This window comes from Pholis gunnellus (genome assembly GCF_910591455.1).
Source record: "Pholis gunnellus genome assembly, chromosome: 9".
NCBI classification, from domain to species: Eukaryota; Metazoa; Chordata; class Actinopteri; order Perciformes; family Pholidae; genus Pholis; species Pholis gunnellus.
In genome coordinates, this window is record NC_136535.1 from 23,948,080 (window position 1) to 23,971,084 (window position 23,005).

General features: G+C 43.1%; 1 protein-coding gene across 1 annotated transcript in view; it reads left to right on the forward strand.

Annotated features, from left to right (window-relative positions):
- The window catches only part of LOC306701636 (calsyntenin-2-like), a 211,127-nt gene that overhangs the window by 160,832 nt on the left and 27,290 nt on the right, over positions 1-23,005 (forward strand). The window contains exons 6-8 of the mRNA XM_079166997.1: positions 853-1,038; positions 2,929-3,186; positions 3,811-3,932. Coding sequence (XP_079023123.1) covers positions 853-1,038; positions 2,929-3,186; positions 3,811-3,932 — 566 coding nt within the window. The remainder of the gene's footprint in view (positions 1-852; positions 1,039-2,928; positions 3,187-3,810; positions 3,933-23,005) is intronic.

Genomic DNA, 23,005 nt, shown 5'->3' on the forward strand with positions numbered 1-23,005 from the left:
CTGTGCAACAAAGAGCTGCTCCCTTTCTTCTCCTCCAGTCGGCTCGGCTTCATGCTTATGCTTCCAGCTCCTAAAGGCAAAAATACTAGATAGACAGACAGACGGATGGATGACTCATTTGTGTGTACACCACTGATTGGATAGGATGGTTCAGAGTTTGGTGCCCGGTTAGCTTTGCGGTGGTATAGTTTGCTCTTAGTTTCATACGGTGATAATGAAATGATGCTCCCGTATATGACAAATGTTGGACATTTTGACTGCATTTATAGATTTGCCGGATACACAGTTTAAAACTCTGATAATGATTGAGATCGGCTCACTGTAAACACAACTTGTATGAACTCTATATAACAGGCAGCAGCATTTTTGCAGTTCTGTTTAGGAAGAGACTGTGCAGATAAACACAAAGGCTGGGGGGAAAAATGAATGAAGGGAAACGCAGAAACATCACTAATAGCCTGCCCCGGACAAAAAAAACACAATTTGCAGCTGACAGGCCGGACAGTGACAGCATAATGACTACTGCCGCTAATGCAGGCACTGCATAGCACTCACACAACAATGCGGCAATTTCATTATCAGAGCACAGCCTGTCAGGAGGATTTTGAGTTGTGATGCCAGAAATATCAGTGACAGTGAAAAGGTTGGAAAAGCAGTCTTGTTTTGACGGTATAGCCTGAGTGGACAAAAACAACATGCAATGACAAAAGCAACGAGTGGGCTCGTGAAAATCAGATACCTCTTAAGATAATCATCTGCTGCCCGGTTGGTGTTTCCATTATAGACTGCAGTTTAATCTATCCTCTCTGCCATCCCCAACACTATCACTCTATCTCCCTCTTTTCCCCCCAGATTGGAATAAGCGAGTGGACTACGAGCCAGGAACGGGAAGTAAGCAGCTGTTTCCTAAAATGCACCTGGAGACCTGTGGCGGGCCTCTGTCGTCGGTGAGGACCACAGTGGAGCTGCAGACCAGCCACATCGGGAAAGGCTGCGACCGCGAGACCTACTCCGAGAAATCTCTACAGAAGCTCTGTGGTTGGTTCTGCAAAGACAATTTTCTTTTTGGTGTTGTGCTATGAATGCCATAACTGTGCTGGCGTGACCAGAATGAAACAAGCGTCGATTTGAGTGCGTATTTCTGGCAAGTAGCGAGTAAAACCTCACGAGACTTGGACCTGTGGCTGTTAGGATGGTGGTGGATATGTGGAATGTGCTGTAGATGGCTGATTCAAAGATGACTTCTGACTGAGGCTCCAAACTGAAAGTTGGTGCAATGAATATGAAGTAAGCTGCTGCTAAAAGCATCAGTGGAATCCACCGTCTGAGTAACAGGGTCAGACAGGACCCGAGGCGCCGTTCTCTGCCCCCTTTTTTAAACCAGCATCTGAAAGCTCCCCGGTCCGTGTTGCTTTCTTATCTCCGCTTGTGTCCCTGGTTAAAAACCCCCCTGTGCTAAATGAAGGCACCAGAATAGCAACGTAAAGCTGTGTCACTAATGATGTGACAGAGCGAGGGGGCATTAGCTGCCTCAGATGCAGCCGCCGCTTTCTCCTCGGTGACTGATGAGCAGCCGAGCCGCCGTATCTGTGCCCAGAGCTCCAACAAAGCAGCCGAGCCCACCCTCCCCCCCCTCCCCCTCCCCTCCCACACTGCACCGCCAGCAGGGGGGCTGGAGTCATCATCTTTGACTAACGGCCTTCACAAACCCTATTCCAGCTCATCTGAATGCACAACGTCCACTCCCCTGCCTCCCCTGGCTCCCGGTCCATGCATGGTTTACCACTAAAGAGTCCTTTTCAGGCACCTCATAATCGTTATCTGATAGCGAATAGAATAAATTGTAATTGCTTTTTTAAAGCGCAATCAATTTGAGATAATGTACAAAGACATCGGGCAAAGAGAAGGCTGCAGCTGGGTGCTGGGGAAGTCGATGCGTATTTATTTACGGAGGGAATCTAATTACTGGAGTCAGAATGTCGACACTGGTACGAGTACGAGGTGGAGAAAAACAGCTTTACAGACGGGGGGGGGGAACATCAATTAATGTGCTAATGTTGTGTTATTAGCAGCAATGAACAGTTGCATGTTGCAATTGTTTGCCGGACAAGAGAGCCATGATGAATTCTGACACTTTTTCTCAGAACAGCATGGTTCCCGTATCACTTTGATTTATTACCGTCCACAGGCTGTTACAAATGATTTATAAATGTGGTTTAACCGCACAGAATGTATTTTTCACCGTCCCACGGAGGGGCAGAGAGATATAGATCACCAAGGGCACGTCCATTGCATCGAGGAGCAAGGTGAGCGACTTGGCAAAAAATAACGTTTATCAAGGTGCCAGTTTCAAAACAAAAATCGTTCAGGACTCAACATATTGAGGTTATTATGTCAGAGGGATGATGGAAACGCTTTTAAAAGGGGAAGAGGAGAAGGGGAATAGGATGGCTCAATGCAAGTGAAGCAATGATTGGTGTGTATTGTCAGAATGCACAGTATCGGGATCATATAACAAAAGTGTCAGCCGTAAACAATTCATGTCATTGGCTGAATCGCACCGCGCGCCGTCCTCTTCGCCGGCTTCTCGCTGTGTCTTTTCCCCTTTGTGTCACCGCAGCACTCGGTCAATATGTCCTCTCTGTTTCCATAGAGGCACATTGCGGTCGTGAGCTTTGTTCTAAATTTGGGAGCGGTGACTCACATGTCTTTCCTTTTTTGAAAGTCAGTTTAATTTGCCATGAATCAATACCCACATCCTCTATCCATCTCGGCCCATTGATTACATATTAAGGCCTGCCATCTGCCTCACTCATAAGTAATCATAGCCAAGGTTAGGCCAATATACACCACATATCTGCCGTGATTGTTATTGACACATTCTCCGTTTGCACCTTTTTATATTCGTTCACACGCCGATGACCCCAGGGGCCTCCTCGGGCAGCACTGACCTTCTGCCCGCCCCCAGCGCCGCCACCAACTGGACGGCCTCCCTGGTGACTGACAGCGGCAGGGACAGCGACTTGATCTTCAGGTTTGACGGTCATCAGGCGGCCAAAATCCCGGACTGGGTGGTGCCCCAGAATCTGACGGACCAGTTCACCGTCGCAACCTGGATGAAGCACGGACCCAGTCCCGGGCTCAGAGCCGAGAAAGAGACTCTGCTCTGTAACTCCGACAAGACCGGTGAGTGTGACATAATCCCACTAACAGGTGTCTGTTCAGGCAAAGCCTGTTATCTTATTCCTTTGTGCCGTAGCGCTCCATTGTTGCCCAAAAAACACACCACTGAGCCATGTGGTAACACTTGGTGGCATGTTCCTTCATTTTAATAGACATGGGCATTGTAGTTAAGCTTAATTTAATCCCACCTACATACACCATGTTGCTGTAGTACTGTTCATACTCACTAGAACACCAGGTGTGTATTAATCCTCTGCTGAAAACAGTCCACCAAGAATGGCACTATTTACTCCAGTTTGAGTGACGTTTGTTGAAAGCAACAGTGCCCAGCTGTTAAAGACTGTTTTCATTAATATATCTGTGACATTTTGTACATTACAGTCATTTAGCTGTCGCTTGTATCCAAAGCGACTTACATTTCAGATGCTATCATACCGTAGGCACAGCTACGGGAGCAATTTTCGGATGATTTTTGTGAAAATAGATAACCTTGACAAAGTCTGCCTTCATCGAAGAGGTGCTTCTGTCCCAGTGGAGTGTGTTCTTCTGGATTACCTGACAGTAAGTTGGTGTGATGAGTCGGTCCCTGGTGCCTACTCTTCTTTCTCCCTCCCTCCCTCCTCACAGAGATGAACCGCCATCACTACTCGCTTTATGTCCATAACTGCCGCCTGGTGTTCCTGCTGAGGAGAGACTTCACCCAGGTGGACACCTTCAGACCGGCCGAGTTCCACTGGAAACTGGAGCAGGTAAGACAGCGCGACGCCCCGGGGGTACACATGACAGACAGGTGTGACACAATAACACAAGTGATCTCAGTTTCTACCTTAAACTCACTCTTGTGGATTTGATAAGTAGGTCACGGGCCAAACTCACAGGCAGGGATGAAGCCTCTAGCCTGGATTAAACTTGTATTAAACATCCACTCTTGGCTTAATCCATGTTGGTCTGTTTCTTGCACGAGTAGACATTCATTTAGAGAATGTGGCAAAGGGTTCATGAAGGAGTGACAACCACAGATGAGTCCTCACTAACTGGTTGCTCATCAGACACATAAAAAGCTTAATACACACCTCATGGTGTTGTGTGTGTTTGTGTGTACAGAAGCACTTGCACTAGAAATCCTCCTACAATCCTCAGAGAACCTTTAATTAAACTCAATTAGTTTGGAGAACACTTCACATATTAACGGTGCACCTTTCTTAATGGATACAGTGACTGAATATTTGCTATGGATAACTTTCCTCTTTGTTTTTTATTATAGCCGTAGTTGTCTTTTTTAATTAAACTTTCGATCTTTTTTTTTCTCTAAGGAAACAAATATGTACCCAGATAAAAATAGTAAATGATTGCCAACATGTTTTGGGAGTTTTTATTATCTTTTGGAACAGAAATGTCGGTATAAGTCGGGCAAGACAAGGGAAAAAAAAACCATTTGTGGGTGAAAATATGCACAAAAAGAGTCTTAGTTGAGAAGAGGGATAACTGAAGGATACTTGAACAAACAGACGCGGCAAAGAGAGGCCGAGATGTACTCGCTCCAGGGTTGTGTGTATGTGCGTGTAGACAGCAGCTGTCTGTTGATCAAGGATGCTGCCTTAAAGTCAGACAGGTCACCTCGACTCCACAAGACCCCGCATCTCACGAAGCCACGACTTCTGATCCAGAGGAGAGACGTACAGCTGAGCCGAGACATCCAGACACAACATACAGGGCTAATTGAATCAGACACATCACTGGTCTTTAATAATAAGCCTCCATTCGACAAAATACTTTTAAATGAAGACATTGTGAAAGGAAGAGCAGTCCAGCAATGGCAGAAAATGTGTCGTGATGCGTGCGTGCGGCGTCTTCTGGAGAAACAAGAAACAGGTGTCACAGACATTCTCTTGTCTTTATTTAAGGTGATACATTTTACCATGACCCTTTCACAATGTGTTACTTGTTTGAAAAGCTCCCTCTCCCTGTTACTTGCTGTTAAGCAATCGAGCTTATGCAACATGCACGGAGGGTTGAATGAGGAGCGGTCTCCTCTGTCAAGAGCGTGTTTGTTTGTGGTAATTCTAGTGTCATCAAGTGTAAATCACGTCTGATAAAAATGCATCACATCACATCCTTTAAGTTGGTGCAGGCAGTTGATGAAATTCTATAGAAAAGGAAGTTGGGAGATTATGCTGGCTTCTAGCAGTTTTTTGGGGTTAATACAAAGATTTAGAAAGTTAATTCTACAGCCTTGTCTAAATTGATCTCAATTTATTTATTTTATTACCTCCCGGTGATAAAACTTTCTACGGACTACACGCCGGCATCACATGCATCTCTGGAACAATAGTTGTTAAACTGTGGAGTTTCCTGAGCGCCCCCCCCCCCCCCCCCTCCTCCCTAATTCTTTTGTCCTCCCTCTCTCATCTTCCTCCCTCTTGTTAATAGTTTGTCTCTGAAACCCTGCGGCATGAAAGGAAACTTTCATTAAGTTGCTATCTCCCCCTCGCCTTCTCGCCACTTTCCTCCTCATCTGCTAATGTCTTTTAAACAAAATGAACTTCTGAATACCTCCGGCCCAGGGAACACTTCCACAGAAGAATCTCCTCCTCTCTCCTGCATTGGTTTATCACAGAAGTCCAATTAATTCCTCATACAATCCAATCAGGCGCTGGCGAGTCGCTACATAAAGACTGGAACGGGGGGGGAGATGGTTGCAGGTATTAGTTTTACCTGCTGAAAAAAATATCTGTGTATATAATAATAACAGGCACAAAGTAGTTGAAGGCAGCATGGCTTTATGCTCACAGACCTATTGTGTTCGGTGTGATTCAGTATTTTAAGCTCTGCTGTCTGTGCTCTGCATTGTTGAGAGAGATTGAGCTCCAGGTTTTTTTTATTGACTTCAATGAACCGCTGTGCAGTGAGCTCGTATGAAAAAAGTGTCTTTTGTGCACGGTTTCATATTCTTTAAATGCGGACTTGCATTCAAGCGTCTCAAAGGAGACTGTCAATCTTGAAGCTGCATCAGCCAGTGCTTAATGAGCCCCTGCATGTATTATATGATGTAGAATCTGCACGGTACAAAAAAATAGCCTTTGGCTCACACAGGTTAAAGAATGACTCACTCACCCACCGTCAGACTTCAGTTCTTTAACAGTGTGTTACAGCAAGCGAAGCTTCATCATTCCTTTCAAGAGGAGAAAAACAACTTATATGAACTAAGTCGACCAAACCTTTACTTTTCAAAGGGAGATGAATAAAGTTTATAGTTTATAGCATCTTTATTTGCTTGATCATTCTCATTGTCTTTGAAGGTGCGTTTTGCCTTTTCAGCTTCAATGGAAATTAGGATATTTTTACTCATAATTCATAAGTATGTGGGTCATGCTAACTTTGTTGTCTACTCGCCATCTTTGTTATAGAAATTCATGAAACACGGCATACGATGTGTGATGGGGGGGGGCATGCCGCGCAACCCTCCCAAACTGGTGACTTCAAGCCAAATGCGTCTGTGATTAATCCTCGTAACTTAAGTCGACGGTTGGCGTAGATAATAAACACAGATGAGTTCGTATTTTAAATACATTGAAGACTTTTACCAGGACACCAATTTATTCTATATGTGCATGTTTTCAACAGCTGCCATCACTACAAGCAGCTACAAGAAGAAGCAAGAAGAAAGTCAATTTGCATTTGCGATATTTGGTGGTTAATGACAAGCTGTTACACTCTGCCATACTTCCGTTGCCAAACTACGTGCAAACACTTACATATGTCATCACCGTTTAAAAAAAGTAAAAGGTCCAAACAATAAGTCATGTTTGTAATTATTGCAGTATGTTTTGCTCATATGCTAACCAAACAGCTCGGTTAGCTCCTTGGTTGCCCTGTAAGTACATCCGATACCAGCGGGGCTAATGTCTGTGTTTACTTGTGTGCACTGTATGGTTTGAAGTTCTTAATAATGTAAAAGTTTATTTAGGAGAAGACCCGGGTTGAAAAGAACCAGAATTGTCCTTTAAGTAAATGAATTGCGAGCACAGATGAGGTCTAGTTCTTTCCACGTGTAAGTCGATAGTTATACCTTAAACGTTATGACCCAAAGGAACCAGTCCACACAAACATTTGCATTGGTAAATCATTTAAACGGCCCTTTTTTTTGTATTAGGTCCCACATTTTGGCCTTGAGCACAGTGCTCCATGAAAATATCCGCTTCACTGCGTCCATGTTTCCGCAGGGTTTCATAATGTGTCCCACGTAGAGAGATGAATTGAAATGCTGTTTGTGTACAGTTAGAGCAAAGCCTGCACTGTGTCCGTATCTGACGGGGCGAAGGGGAAAGATTCAATGAGAAGTCACCTCGAGCCTTTCATCTACGAAGAGAAGGGGGGAAAAAATGACAAATGGGATATTTGAGATCTAAATGATGTTTCCTGCAGAAGTCTATATTGAATGTGGAAGTTACATCATTACCTCTGGCTACCGCATCACTTATTTCTTTCAGGAAAGCAATCATGCAAACACTCAGGGGGGACTTTCTATGATTATATTAGTGGACGGTAGTGGGACAAATATATATATGTGACCTTAATGTAGTCAGGGATGGTGAAGCTAGTCAGACGGCTACAATATGGGTTCATGTTTACATGAGTAATGGTTAGTAGTTGTCTCACACGTTTATCCAGGCCATTCAGTCACTACGTGTGTCTGCCGTTTAGTGCTCGGTAGTTTACTGGTAGAGCTTTTTTTAAATTTTGTTTTGATGAGAGTGGTGAGACTGAGCCAAGACAGTGAAGTGGAGGACTTTAAAACCCAAACAATGAGCTGAAATGCTCCGTAGAGCTTAGGGGAACTGCAGAGAGTGGAGTAACAATGCTGTATGGGGTAATCACAACGGAAAAAAACCCTTTCACAGTATACAGTAATTTGCCACATTTTTCATAAAAAAATATTGACTAGAGCAGCTTTGTTGCTAAGAAAATACACTTTTCTCCATCCAACACAATTCAAGCAATTTTGTCTTTTGACGACTGATTTAAATGCTCCCGTTCCCCATTTCACAAGTGGAGGCTCACATCTATTGTGCGCATCAACAATGGCTGAATGTATCACACATGACAGTAAAAAGATTGAGCATATTCTTTACAAACCGCTCGGCATGATCTTCCCCCATAGTTGCCTCATATAACTGGTCCCGACTCGTTGTCAACACAAACATCTCCTGAGCACGACGCCGAGCATCTGGCTTTTTTAAAATTGCTGCTGTTGACTGCTGTCATCAGAAACTCCTTGTTAGTAAATGACAGGATGTTGAGGGACCGCACTACCTGAGGAGATTATGAAATCATGTTGTTTTGATTGTGAAGTGAGAAAAAAACAAAAAGATGTCTTTTGCAATAAAACATTAAAAGGTCCGGAAAACATCTGTTTCCCTGAAGGAGATTCTGAAAGAGAGAAGGAGCCCGGCATTCAAACACCCTCTCAGGCCCAGACCTGCTATGAGGAGCACCAACCATCACAGCCTCACATCACAGCATATGCAGCTGTTTCCAAATTTGCACCAAATGATTGAAATACAAATTGAAATTACATATTTTTTTAAATTTTAACAATTTACAATAACTGCAACAGCAGAAAACAAAATGTTTGTTTGTTTATGTGTTTTCTGCATTCTCCCCCGAGCAACAGTAGTGCCCAACAATTCCTCCAAATGAACCTACAAACTTTGCTTTGATGGTTCATGCCCTCTAGAAGGACACACAAGCGTTTCCTGATCTGACACTCCTATCAGGGGACAACATCAATTTCTCTGTGCCATCTAAAACTTGTCAAAAAAGAGCAGAAGCAGTAAAGTTGGGGGCTGCTGGGAAGTCAGAGTGAGCCCTCGGGTTAGGCAAGTTAGAATGCCTCGCACTGTAGAGAGCTCTGGCTGTTTGTGACCAGCTGGTCGCTGTATTGACGCAATTACAGCGACAAGCCGTACATCATTCTCTTCAGCTTGCTGACACATATCTGTGGATATCTCATTGAGCACTGTGGGGCCCTGGCTTTCTCCATGATATGCTAGTATAGCATGGAGCGCTTCCCTCATAATATGAATAGTGATCAATATTCATTGTGTCTACAACCATTTCAATGTTTTTTGAGAGGTGAATTGTAACTATATGGAAATAAATAGACAGGAAAGGAACTGCATCCGTCCATCTACCTGACCTCCCTATGCGCAGAGATGGGCAGTATTTCTATTACTTGTATTTGAAATACGTATTTCAATTACTTTTGAGTATTTTGTAATTTGTATTTGATAGGGCCGATTAAAAATCAAACGTAATTTGTAACAAAATACTTTAGAGTGGAGTAATTTTGTATTTAAAATACTCAAAATACTTTCTCCACGAATCAAAAAACAGTTCACGAGCTCAGTCTTCATATCTTCAAATTCAACGGATTATCTGTCAAGTTAAATATTGTATCTGAGTGTGACAGATGTCAACTAGCTTGATATATAATTTATGTCTGGGTCTGGCTACATAGCCTATTGTATATACATGGTGATGGTTATAATATCAAGCTAGCGATCGATGCTAACATGCTAATGACGCTAGCATGCTGTCTAGGCTAGTGCATAGCCAGTGTTTAGCAAGTTAGCTTATCAGTCGAGTAGCTAGCTATAGGAAGAGGGAGATTGGGAGCTTGTATGTCATATGTGATAAATATTTTCTTGTTGATTCAAAGCCAAAGTTAATAGTTAATAAAAATATACATATACATAACCAATCAAGTTGTTGTCTTTTAATAGCTTTGCTTAGTTACACTGACAGTCTGTGACTGTTTGTACATTATAGCCCAAACCTGAATGCTCTGCTATACCAAATTGGGAGAAAACTGAAAATCCAGAAAAAAGTATTTCCTATATTTTAAATACAAAATACATGTATTTTGTTAAATTTTTTGGCACCTGTATTTTGTATCAAAATACATTTTGATGTATTTTTGCCCATCTCTGCCTATGCGGAGTGTGTCTACCTGGCTAATTACGATATGTACTATATAAACAGATGTCATTTTGGGACACTCGCTGAAATGACTGATGCTGTCAGCCTCATGGTGCCCTATTTGTTAAAGTCTGTCTAAAATCAAAACAAAAATCTTCAATATATTCATGAGCTTTACAGCTGACCAATATATATATTACAGATTTCCATATTTTATACAAATCTGGTAGTCCGTGTCCAGCATTTATCAATGAGAGTGCAAAATAGTATTATTATCTTGTGTCTGAGTGCAACACACAAGCTCACACACAGCGTTTCTCTCCTCATGGGAGGTGCTGTGTTGAATGATAGATGACTCCCACTAAAGAATCCGCTAAATTTAGAGCTCTATGCTTCACACACACATCTTCTGATGGATCTTTCTGCCTGTCTATTTGAAGTGCATGCAGACTTCTGCCGCGTACAGTTTCAACTGCTATTCTTGTTTTGTCTGAGCCTCTTGCCCACATGCACACAATCTCACGCTCCCACTGTTTAGAAACAAAGCTCCTGCAGATGTTTTCTGTGTGTCTACAGCCGTCATCCAGCTCTGGGTCAGGACTAGGACCTTAATGTTTACCCAGCTCAAGGCTAACATCTCATAGCTTTATTCACAAATACTGTGACCGCTGTCAAGCTGCACCTCGAGAGTGTGGGGGGGGGGGGGCGACTAACATCGGCCTTTGTACGCGATCGTCCATGCAACTCCACCTGTGAAATTGCACAAGAGGAGCGTGCAATGCTTCTGTCAGAATCCAGAATCCTTCCGACATGTACAGTGGTCCTCAGAGTGTCCGTCCCCTGGGTGGGTACTCACACAGCAACGTGTTCCCATTAAAACAGTGGATTTATTGCAAACAACACAGTTGCAATCCCTGGACTTTTGATATTGATTGGCACTTATGCAAAAGGGCCTTGTTTGTATTCAGGTGGAGGATCTTATTGAGGGCAGTAATCAATAACCTCAGAAAGATGAAAAAAGGTAGAGACAGAGGACAGGGGGAAGTAAAGGAACGAGAAGAACAGATAGAAAAGGAAGGTGAAAGAGAGACCCGCCTCAGAGGACGGCGATCGAAGAGGAGAAAATAGTTTAGGAGAGAAGAAAGATGGAATTTGTGGAAACAAAAGAAAAGAAATGTCAGAAGTGACTTCCCACTGGACCAAAGACATGCCAATATATAACATCGGTTGGAGTAGCTGAGAGGAATGGAAACAGTCGATGCACAATAAACAATTGAACAACAACAGTCCTGCTGCTTACTGCTGATATCACTCAAGGCACAATCTCTCTGCTATGCTTTGGTGAGCAAGACGCAGGAGATGATAGACAGATTGATGAGATCGATGCAGTCACCCTGGGTGTTGGGGGGCCAAAATATTATGCAAAATAATTGGGTTTATAAGTGTAATCGGAGCAGGCAGGCTCTGCTGTTGCAATCCTCTCGGTATGATATCACTCATTCATCACAGGCATTATCTTCTTTTATTATTTTCCGACCGAGGTGTCTCTCAACCTCCGCCATGGCGGCGCGCTTCACAAATGGAATCAGCCTTTTATTACAAACGCACTTCCCAGAACCCTGTTCCGTGCAGTTTTCCATCATTTTTATTTCTTTCACATCCCACCGTCCCCTGGATAATATTACCTCCCCTTTTATGAGAGTGGGAAGTACTGTAGGTCTTAGATAGGCAGAAATCGTGCTGGAGAGGCCACTAAATGACATGGCGGAGGAGCAATGGCTTTTATTAGCTTGCTGACTCGGTGTGTGTGTGTGTGTGAGACACACAGTATCAGTGACTTGCAGAGTGGTATATATAGTTGTGTGTGTGTGTAATTGAGAACAATGGTGTGTGTGTGTGAGAGGCTGCATGTGCTGTAACGTGTGTGTGATATGTGATTAGTGTGTATCTAGCAGACGTGTCTGGTTTAAATCAATTCATTTGTGACTCGCCCAACTCAAGTCTCAAGTCTTAAGTACTTCATGAAAGTCTCAAGTCATTACTCCTTTGAGACAGTATCAAGTCAATTGTGACAGGTTCAGATCTATATTTCTGTATAAGTCTATATGTCTTCTTAGGCGGAAAACTTGTTTCACATCTTTCGTGCCAAATCAAGTCTCCAGATATTTGTGACAAGTCTTAGTCAAATGCCAAATGATTGAAGTAGTGTGTGGGTGTGTGGAAGTTCACAGAGAAATGAGAGACCTTTTGATTTCACTTTGTTTTAAAAGGGCGCACAAAGGCCAAATAAAAGAAAACAACAGCACAGTAGAAGCTGCTGTTCGGTGCCATTCATCATATTAATCTGGACCAAATGGGTTCGCTGAGTACCCTCTTCTCCCGGCGAAGCTATCCCTTTAACTCTTCGCCCTTTCCTCCCTCCCTCTCGCTTTCTTTTTCTTTTTTGTCTTTTTTTTTACAATTTGTCTTACTTTCTGGCCAAATAACACTTTTCCAAACTCTCCACCCAGACTTTCTGCCTACCCAAATGGTTTTTAAAGAGAGAAAGTTTATGTGCAATGCAGCCCTTCCCTCCGACTGGCCAAAGCACTTCCTGGATCGAGGGTGGCTGTCAGAATCGGCAGTGAAGATTTATTGTGCACATCCCACCCTGACCTTAAGTGTGGTGGGAGAAAAGGGTGAGAAAGAGAGATGAATTGAAGAAGCGATAGAGATGGAGAGGCGGAGGAAAAGCGAGCTTGGTATAAGGGCTGGTAAATTTGGCGTAGGAGTATCGGCGGTGTGCGCGTTGTCAGGGTTTGGGTAATCACGAGGAGGCGTGTGATGGATGTAGTATGGCATCTCCCCCCCCCCCCCCCCCCACCCCACCCCACCCCCACCCCCAGTATGTCTCCTTCCACCGCTCTGCTATCCGTCTGTGGCAACTTTCCCCACTGCTTGGTTTGGACTGACAGTTTACCCGTGGGAAAATGTCTTTACTCTTTTACTCTCTCGCTGTCTCTCAGGCTGTTGTTTCTCTTTCTCTCTCTCTCTCTCTCTCTCTCTCTCTCTCTCTCTCTCTCTCTCTCTGTTAACCGACTCATCTCTTTCACCTGGACATCCACCTTCCCTTTTCCCCAGTTGTGAAATCTGCTGCTGTATTTACAACAGCATACGCATCTACAGTAGTCACCAAGTGGCTCCAGGAGACAGAGAGACGCAAACAAATCCAGCATCACGCATGCATTTCATAGTGACTTTAGGCCTTACAGAGAACGAGAACTTCCTCCATACTGTGACGCATGCTCCACCACCACGTATCCTCATACAATGTTATGATGCTACTAAAAGTTACTCCTTATTTTTTCAGCAACACGTGTCCATTTTTGGATAACATGCATAAAGTCTTTTCAAAATAAACTTCCGTCTTTCCAGGAAACAAGTTAGTTAGGCTACAAAACGACATCGTCGTTTGGGTTCAAATGACGACGTACGTACGTGCCGTTATGGAAGTACAGAAGACGTTGACTTCTTGTTTTATGAGGGTGAAAATACAATAGTTTTGCCTTTTATAGATGGAATGAAATTACAGATCCATTTGGACAATGATAATTGTGATAATTCATTCAATGAATTCAATGACATAGCGTCAATTCAACCTAAAATGTAACTTAATGTTGATATCTGATAAACAAGGACATTTTAAAAAGGCGCTTCATAACGTTGCTGACCCCTGCTTTAAAACACACAACTATCACCGTTTGGGAAGATGAGTTCAAAGTTAGTTGATAGAGGTTTTAAAACGTGGTGCATTTTTTTGACGATCATTCAACCCCATGGCTGGAATTTATTCTAAACGTATCGTCTAAAGGTGTGATTTCTTTGAATACACCCTCCAGACTCTCAAACTTCAAGGACACCTCCCTCGCTCCTTACAAATCCCTCTTAAACCTCTGCACTACTTCACACAGTGGCGCTCCAGGTGCTAGTGTTAGACATTAGTGCACTTCTATCTGGGGCCTAATCCAAACCAATGGTTTTGACACTCAGATCAGAGGGTTTCTGTCTGATTGGGAATTTGAAGTATCTGTAGCAACAGGCTTAAGTGTTGCAGCATGTTTGCCTTTTAATCAGAGCAGACTGGAGAATGAAAAGAGGAGATGTGATGAAATAGAGAGCATGATACTGTAAGGACAGACACATGTTGAACTAGTTATCGGTCGCATATTGTTAGGTACCTCTGATAGGAGAAGAGAATCCAGCCTTCTAGCCACGATTCAAATCTTAAAAGTACAGAATTCAAGCCCATAATATATCCCGTCCAAAGATATCACTCCTCAAAAACACTGGACACCGATCCAGACGGCGGTTAATTCACAGCTGAAGCTGCAGCACAGCTCGACTCTGGTGCAGCTGCAGAGAGGCTGAGTTTCCTACTGCGGATCAACTGCAGTGATGGAAGGTAATCCCAGTTTCTGTAACTGAATATTCTCTGTTTGCAGACAGACACAAAGATAAAACACTTTAGGGACCTTTGGATAAAAAAATAAAAAATAAAAAAGTATTTGGGCCAAAATGTTCCCAAAACTAGCTCTGAAGAAAACAATGTGTGAATTTCAGGGAAAGGACTTTATTTGTTGTGACAGACTGATAGTGTAAAGTTATATAATACATAAATCACAGCAGTTATATCCTTGTTATATAACTGTTTTGTGGTTTATTAACATGTTTGCCATCCACCTTTACTTGTATCCAGCAGTAAACAAAGTCCTGTCTTCACCTGCCTTGCACATACGTCTGGTCTCGGCACAACAAAAGGCACAAATCAATTTTTAATTATAGCAGAGATTTTCTTTTTTTATTTACTCTTTTCTTTGGTGGAACTGTAAAACAATAACAGCTTCAAGCAGATGAACAGTGGGTGAGATATCAACAAACAAGGGGGAGGAGGTATTGTTGTTGCACCAGACATCAAACCCTTCTGCAGTTAGTGCATGCTCTATATCTTTAGTTTTAGAATTAGAATTAATTAAAAAATGTCTTCCTGCTGGGTTGAAAACATTATCTGTCTACTTCTTTTTCCTCCTCTTGATCTGCTCAGCTCTTGTGTTGTCTTTGTTCCCGCCCTCTGTCCTTAGATTGCAATAGACTTGTTCTATTCATAGGGAATTATAAAGGAAAACATTTAAGGTAATCTGGAGCGCTTCTGATATATAATTAGCTGCTGTCCCACTAAAAAAAACAACCTCTCCTGAGCCCCTGACAAGCATTTGTGGGTAATTAAGAATCTGCATAACCTGTGTTTGTGTGTTTACATGAGCATGTAAGCGTGCATGTGTAGTAAACACCTACACATCCACAGAGTCTGACACTACAAGCCTTCCCTCAGGCAACATCCAGACAACAAAGGAACCAGTGAGTTACCCAGTGGACGACATTTTGAACCCTGTTTTAGTTTTTTTTCCCCATTTGTTTCTGCCAACTTGGCACCATAAATGCATGAATGAGCTATTAGCATTTTCTGTTTTGCAATGTACCTATGGGATGTTCAGACAACTGATTACTTTTATACTGAAGAAAACTCTCCGGCAAGTTTTGGATTTATGAGGAGTGTCTTCCTTTCTCTGACTGAAGCTGATTTTTGGACATTGGAGATAATGATATAGGGAAGTGTAAGAAGTCACATGTAAAGAAATATGTGTATCATGTCTCATCAACAATTGTTGATGAGAGTGTCATTGAGCCAAACTACAAGAAGAACTTCCTGCTGTTTTCAAAACACCAGCATGCAGCTGCCTCTTCAACCTCACGCAGTATTATTGCTCCATCAAATAGTTTTTTATGCTCATTCTGCATTAGCAATTACCAAAAGCTCATGATTCACACACAAATACCGGTGTTCTAATAGCAGAACTTACACCATGTAGTGTATTTAGAGTATTAAAGCCTTTACTTTAGGCGTTCCACCGCTTGATGGCTTCGTAGTGACTGTGTGCCAAAGTGGTTTGAATTCCCAAAGCACCTGAGAGAAACAAATGTTTTAAATGATGTAACAACATGTCATCAACATAAACATTTTACAATAAACAATCCCACATAGAAAGCCAAGTACATATTATGCACATTTTGGCCTTTTTCATGGCCCAAAAACTGAAGTTTGGTCTAATTTTGCATCTACAGATTAATTCCATACCCGATATGTTGTGATCCACTAAAGATAGGCACAATACAAGATGAATAAATCCCTGTTTGTGTTTAGTTAACTGTAAAAGAACCAGAGAGTGAGATTAAATGCCTTTCTTTGACAGAGGAAATGAAGACACACCTGGAGCAGATCTGCACTTTTCTAGATCTTTCGTAATAGTCACAACCGCCTGTGTGAGCTCTTTGTGATCCCCAAAAGATAAATACGGCCAGAACTGTGTGACTTTCTGTCCGGCAACACAATAAAGTTTGATGCTGATGATTCAAGATCACCAAAAATACCTGTCGGTTCATGTGCGTTCACATTTACAACTCTTTGTTCATTTGTAATAGTTTAGTGTGAACTCTAAATGGACCAGAACTTAAAGGAATCTCTTTGGTCTTTACAGAATAAGGAAATCAAACCAAACCAATCTAAGAAAGACCACCTGTGGCAGAGCACCTGTGGCACCACTGAACCACCGGGACGCCACCAAATTTGTAATATTACACGGTATTTGTCTCCACTAACCATTCTGTTGCTCTATATGAAACCAACAGGGTGAGGAAGTCAATGTGATCAGTCTCACTAAAATGACCATGCAGCCTACAAACCCTGTGGATATTAGCGTGTGTGTGTTTGTGTGTGAGAAGTTTTCTGTGTGTGTGTGTTTGTGTGTGTGTGTGTGTGTGTGTGTGTGTTTGTGTGTGTGTGTGTGTCCCATTATGAGCTTGTGGAAAGGTCATTTGGCTGTTGACTCCGAGTCTCTGCCGGGAGCGGCTGGATAATTGCTGCTCTAATTAGTCACTTTTGCCAGCCGGTAATTCATAGTCACCTTCAAGTACGTCTCCCACACACACACACACACATACACACAGGCATGAATACAGTACATCCTGTGTATTTATTTATACACACACACACATCTACTGTTCCTCCACTATCACTTTCTTTTAATTGTTTCTTCTATGTTTGTAATTATAGGCTTTCAGACAGCCAATTGTGGACACTTATAACAATTGACATGATAATGTTTTTCATGTTGACACAGGAGCTGACGATGATTTATGACAATTACGCGTTGGCAAAAAGCACTTCTGTTAATGACTGTGGAGGCTAAGTATTTCTGAGGCAGACATGACTGGATGAGAGCCTTAGCTTTAATGATACCGACATTCATTGAGCTGTTAGACAACAATCCCGTTGCGTATCAACAATACATCTGTCGATGCTAAAGGAGACAGAATGCCTCAATATGAGGCACTTAAGTTTATTTGTGCTGCAGCCTCCCTGTGTAGAATGCCTCATTCACTCAACACTGCAGTCCTTGTCACTGCTGGCTTTCGCTGTGCTGCTCCAGCTTTATTTGGTCTGGTATGACCAGCAGCTCGTGATGGCTAGCGCTAGCCGGGTTAGCGAACTTAAGATAGATATTGCTGCGTAACTGACATGACTGACATCATGATTCCCACTGCTTTTCTTGGCAAGACGCCGCCCTACGTAGCATTCAAGTGCCGAAGGTACTGGGAACCCGATTTGTTCAGGTCCTATGACCTATCCTGACTCCTAACTCCTCGAGGTCAATGCCTATAAGCTTAACCTTGATCATCTCTGCCTCAACCAGCTCCACCGGGTCGGTGGAATTCATGATTATGCATTAAGCGTCTTTCTGCCCCGTGACTCTTTTTGTATGCTAATGATTCTAACATGCGACGAGACAATTGTGTGTTTTGATCTCGAGAATACTACTTCTTTGGTTGCATTTTAAGAGACTATTTCAGGAGGGAAACATTCTATAGAGCGGAACAGACTTCAGCAGCCGGGGATCAGTGTCTTCCTGGTGTCTTGCTGTCACCATAAGGTTTGCCGTGCGACCAGCTGAGACCATAGGAAGCCACTGATCCCAGCCAAGAGACGGTCTGCACATGACCCCGAGTAAACACTGTGTTGTGTACGAATAAAAAAAAGCTTTAGAGGAGCTGATATCTTTGGAGTAGCATCAATCTCTAATAACCAATAAGGGTAATTCTTAATAATTCACGAAATGTAGAACTTGTTTTCTTTGAGGCGGAGTTAAGAGTTTTCAAATGATCAATTGTCACATTTAAGAAATTTAATTACAGGTGTGTTGCTGGTGCAAAGCTTTAACCCTTTGCACATTGCTTTGAAAAGTATTGTAAATAATAAAAAGTGGAAGTGAGCAGCCTCTGTACAGCAACATGGCACATCCTTTTTAGGACGCATCTTCTTATAAACCAAATCATTGATCATCTCAAGAGTGATTTAAATCGTGTTTCAAGGCCACAGACTTGGTCAAGGACAGTGGCAAGAGCGTCTGCGCCTTCTATTATTTATATCTTTTGGGAGGCGATGAAACTAGAGCACCTCGAGAAGACTCTGAACACACAACTCCAACCAGGACACCATGGCTCTCCTGTGGCAGCTAACCACCGAGCTACATTTTACATTATATACACATTGTCAAATTCTGCAATATTTTTAAAATGTTTACTTCATATGGGTCCATTTCTTTCACATATGTGTGTGTGAAAGTGTCCATTAAAGGCATTGAATTGATCCTAGTGGTACCAGACGTGTACCTACATCCAATAACCCCCAGCCAATCCAATCACTTCAGTTTACACCTCTGCTTTCACTTTGCCTCTGGAGCAACTTTCTCATTGCTTCCCCTGGCTCCCCCCCCCCCCCCCCCTCCTTAAAGTCACCTTGTTTCCAATGCTCATCAATCTCTGTTGTGGATCCTTCCTCCAGCAGGCCCTGTAGGCCCCCCCGCTCCTCCTCCTCCTAACTCCCTCCACCTCTTTTACTTCCTCTTCCTTCCATCTGTCCCTCCCTCTCCTACACGCTCAGGATAACCTTGTTGTTTACGGGCACAGAACACTCTCTCTCTGTCCGGTCGTTCCTAAATCACTCACGGTAACAATCTAATGAAAAATTAGCAACACAGGTACGCTTACAATCCTGTTTACCTGGGCATCAAATATTTAACTGATTCCAAATGATTTGTATGATGTTCATCTTGCGACACAGCAATAGGATAGTTGCGTGCTCTCATGCTTCCCACCCTGTTGTGATGAAAATAAACAACACTAACAAACTACAGCCTTGCAAGTTGCTCCACGAGGCAACACTTTCTTCTTCAGGTCTTTTCTTCTACCCTTTATTTCCCTCCGTCGTCTCTTTTCCTCCCTCGCTTCCTTTCATCTCCACCCTCCCTCGCTATCATCTCTCCGCCCTGTCACCTCTCCTCTCTCCCCATTCTTTCACCGCTCCGATCTCGTTCCTCCATCTCTGGTTTGAAGTTGGAAGGTTGGATTGGGTGACAGATCTCTTAAAGACTTTCAACTCCAAAGGACTTGAGGCAACAACTCCCACAGTCAGGTTCTAATAGAGACACAGGAGAAGAAGAAAAGAGACCAAATAAACTGCAGAGAGGAAAAAGAGAGTGAGATGGAGGGAGGCAGATAGCAATTGTGTTTTTCTTCTCGCCATGGAGTGCCCCAAGAGATGATGAAGGATCTTTGATGTGTGATGTTTCCGTTCTCTACCTCGCTCACTCCCTCTTTCGCTTTCTTTCCTTCGTCCTCTGGTTGTTTCACGTCCTCCCTCTCCTCTGTTTTGTGTGGTTATTTATTTCCTTCTTTCCTTCCGTCTGTCAATTTGCATCAGGCAGACACACAGGAAAGTGGAGGGATTGGGGAATAGAAAAAACTTTTTGCTTTGCTTTCATAAGCAAGGCAAGCCAGAGCTGAACTTTAACTTTTGGAGCTTTGAAGTGTTTTGAAGTTGACACTTAATGGTGCTGGATTGATGTCTGTGCATTCATGTATTCATGCCTGTTAGTGGGTAGGTGTTATTACAAGTGGTGAATCCTTGCGGAATCGCTGCTTCGCTCTTTCTCAGACAAACGCGAGCCCCCGTGTACACATGTGCACAACACTCGCAGTGGCTTTTTGTGTCAGTAGTGTATAGCTTTGAGCTTGTGGCATGGTGGATGGTTCTCTGAGTTACTTCCAGTCCTGAGGTTTTGTAATGGACACTGATTCCACCCACTACACACACACACACACACACACACAGCAAAGTTTCTCCATCTGTGTCCAGCTGGCGTCTTCCCATGCATAGCAGTGCACCTGTTCTCTCAAGCTCCAATCGTGTGTTGAATTGTCTAAGTGGTTTTAATGCTGGAAAAAAACAACTGCTTTGTTGAAATGTATCTGAGCTGCTTCTTTATAACAAGATCCATATCTTGTGCACAAGATAATACGGAGTCCCCGAAGTCCTGAAAGATCATGTTTTTATATCTTCTAGCCAAAAGATATAAAGGTGTAGAGAAAAAATAACTTGGAGTGCACAACATGTTATCTTTTCCACGTGTGATCCGTTTTATCTCGTGCAAACGAGATAAAAAAATGTTTTCCGGGCTTCTGGTTCTCTGTAAAGTGGAGTCACTTGGGCAAAACATGTAGAGTTTGGCCTGATGGTGATAGTGAAGCCATACTGCTGTATAGCAGCCCTTTTACTCAGCTTGTGGGCAGGATCTTACATATCGTGTACCTAAGCTTCACTCATAAGTCTGTGTCGTACTCTGTCTATCAGGCTTAGTCAGGAGAGTTTAGCTTTAAGAACAGCAGTACCTCAATGACTGCTTGTATTAGATGTTGCCTATTGTCTATTGTTGCTAAATTACTTTTACACTACCTTAAAGGGAACATATCATGAAAAACAAATCACTACAAACTGTGAAATAAGACGACCCAGCCAGGTTTCTTTTGTGGGCTGCCTATTTTTCTTGCAAGCCAATTAGATCAGGCTGGGCTTTTTTTGGGAAGCAAGGCTGAAAGAGACATGATATATATATATGTGTATATATGTATATAGAGCATGATATGTCTTCTTTAAATAAATATCTCTTTGCCTCTCTAACTGTGTGAAGAGCTCATTTAGTGTGTGTTAGCTGAGCCCAAACTGTGACTCAATCCAAAATATGTCCGATAACACCAAATGCACACTAGATATGAGACATCAGCAGCTCAGCACGAAGAACGCCGGTATTCAAATCGGTCTTCAAGTACCCGTGTCGGTCTTATCCCGTAGTCGCGAGCTCTTCCTCTGCTTTACAAAGTAGCGCTGACACGTGTGGCTACATAATTCTCTCCCTCCTTCTGCTCCCTGAGAGAGATCACCCAACAGACATCCCAGCCCGGCAGAAGCAGCCTTCTCTCGGGCAAGACCGCCTGGCCCCTCTGCCCTTTGAAGCCTGCATGAGGAAGTCACCCACTAGACACTCAGATCCCTTACGGGCCCGAGCTCTCTTTGAAATACCGAACGGGGCAAAAGCAGGGAAGAAGCGGTCGAGCATGGGGAGGGGACGGTCTGCGTTTGTAAATGTCAGAGGGATTAGTGTGTGTGTGCATGCCAATGTTTTAAACTCGGCACATTGGTAATGAGATGTAACCAAATTTAAGAACAGACACGTTAAAGATTAAGAGCAAGGGGTGTGATGCATTCACGACGCATTTGAAATGACATATAAACCGACTTGTAGACACAGAGAATAGGAACTGCCCTTTATGTACATGTTACACATGTCCTGACATCCTAACTAGCCAATCAAAGTCAATCCCATCAGTATCAATCACTTCTGCAGCACCATTAAAATCCACGATCAGATTATCCCCCCGTTGATTCTGAGCGCTGACGCAGCGCATCGACATGCTGCATATGTGTTAAGCAGCTGTGCGGGATGATCACCAATAGGCCAGATGTTGTATCTCGCACCTCAACAGCAGCAAAAAAATGAACCGGATTGATTAGAGCTCCCATCTGCCGGGCTAGCACGGCGTTAATAGGCAGGCTGCAGAGCGCTCTTCATTAGAGAGGGAGGTTACCCGAGGCTAAGTGCTCAAAGGCTGTCCCAGGTTACATCGGAGGAGCCGAGAGGAAGAGGGGGGAAGTATGCGGCCCGAAGAGCGCTGGAGAAAGAGAATGGAGAGACAGATATACTCAGAGACAGACAGACAGACAGAGAAGCCGAAGGCGGCGGCTTGCGCAATCAATTCAAATGCACAGCAAGTCGGGGTAAAATGGTCAAACACGCCGATGGAGGGTGGTACAGTCGAGCATCTTTTCCCCACAGGTTAAACAGGTAATGGGCACAGGGAACGCCGTTCTGTTTTAAGACTTCACATGCCCAACATGTATGTAAAAAAACACAACAAACACCCTCAATACAACAACAAAATATTCCTCCCAACTGAGACAATGTATTGTAACAGATTCCCTTAATTGGCATGAAGATGACACATTTGATTTAATTATGCCAGTTTTTCAAACAGACACATGTAATAGTTTATGATTTCCTGTCTGTCATACCAGTTAGTAGATCGTCACTGAAAATGATCTCTAGAAAACAGAGGCGACACGTCGCCACAAAAGAACTTTCAGATAATCGGAGGTGCCGGTGGACAAATTGTGTTACTTTTCGTCAGCTGTTTCTCCACGTCTCAGGTCTTTATGCTAAGCTAACCGAACTGCCGGCTGTTGCAGAATGAATACAGCGAATACATGTTTCCCAAAGCGTCAAACTATTTCTTAAAAATGAGCTAACCTCGGCAGCTAAGTGTTACACACACATGTATGACTTTCTGAGCTGAC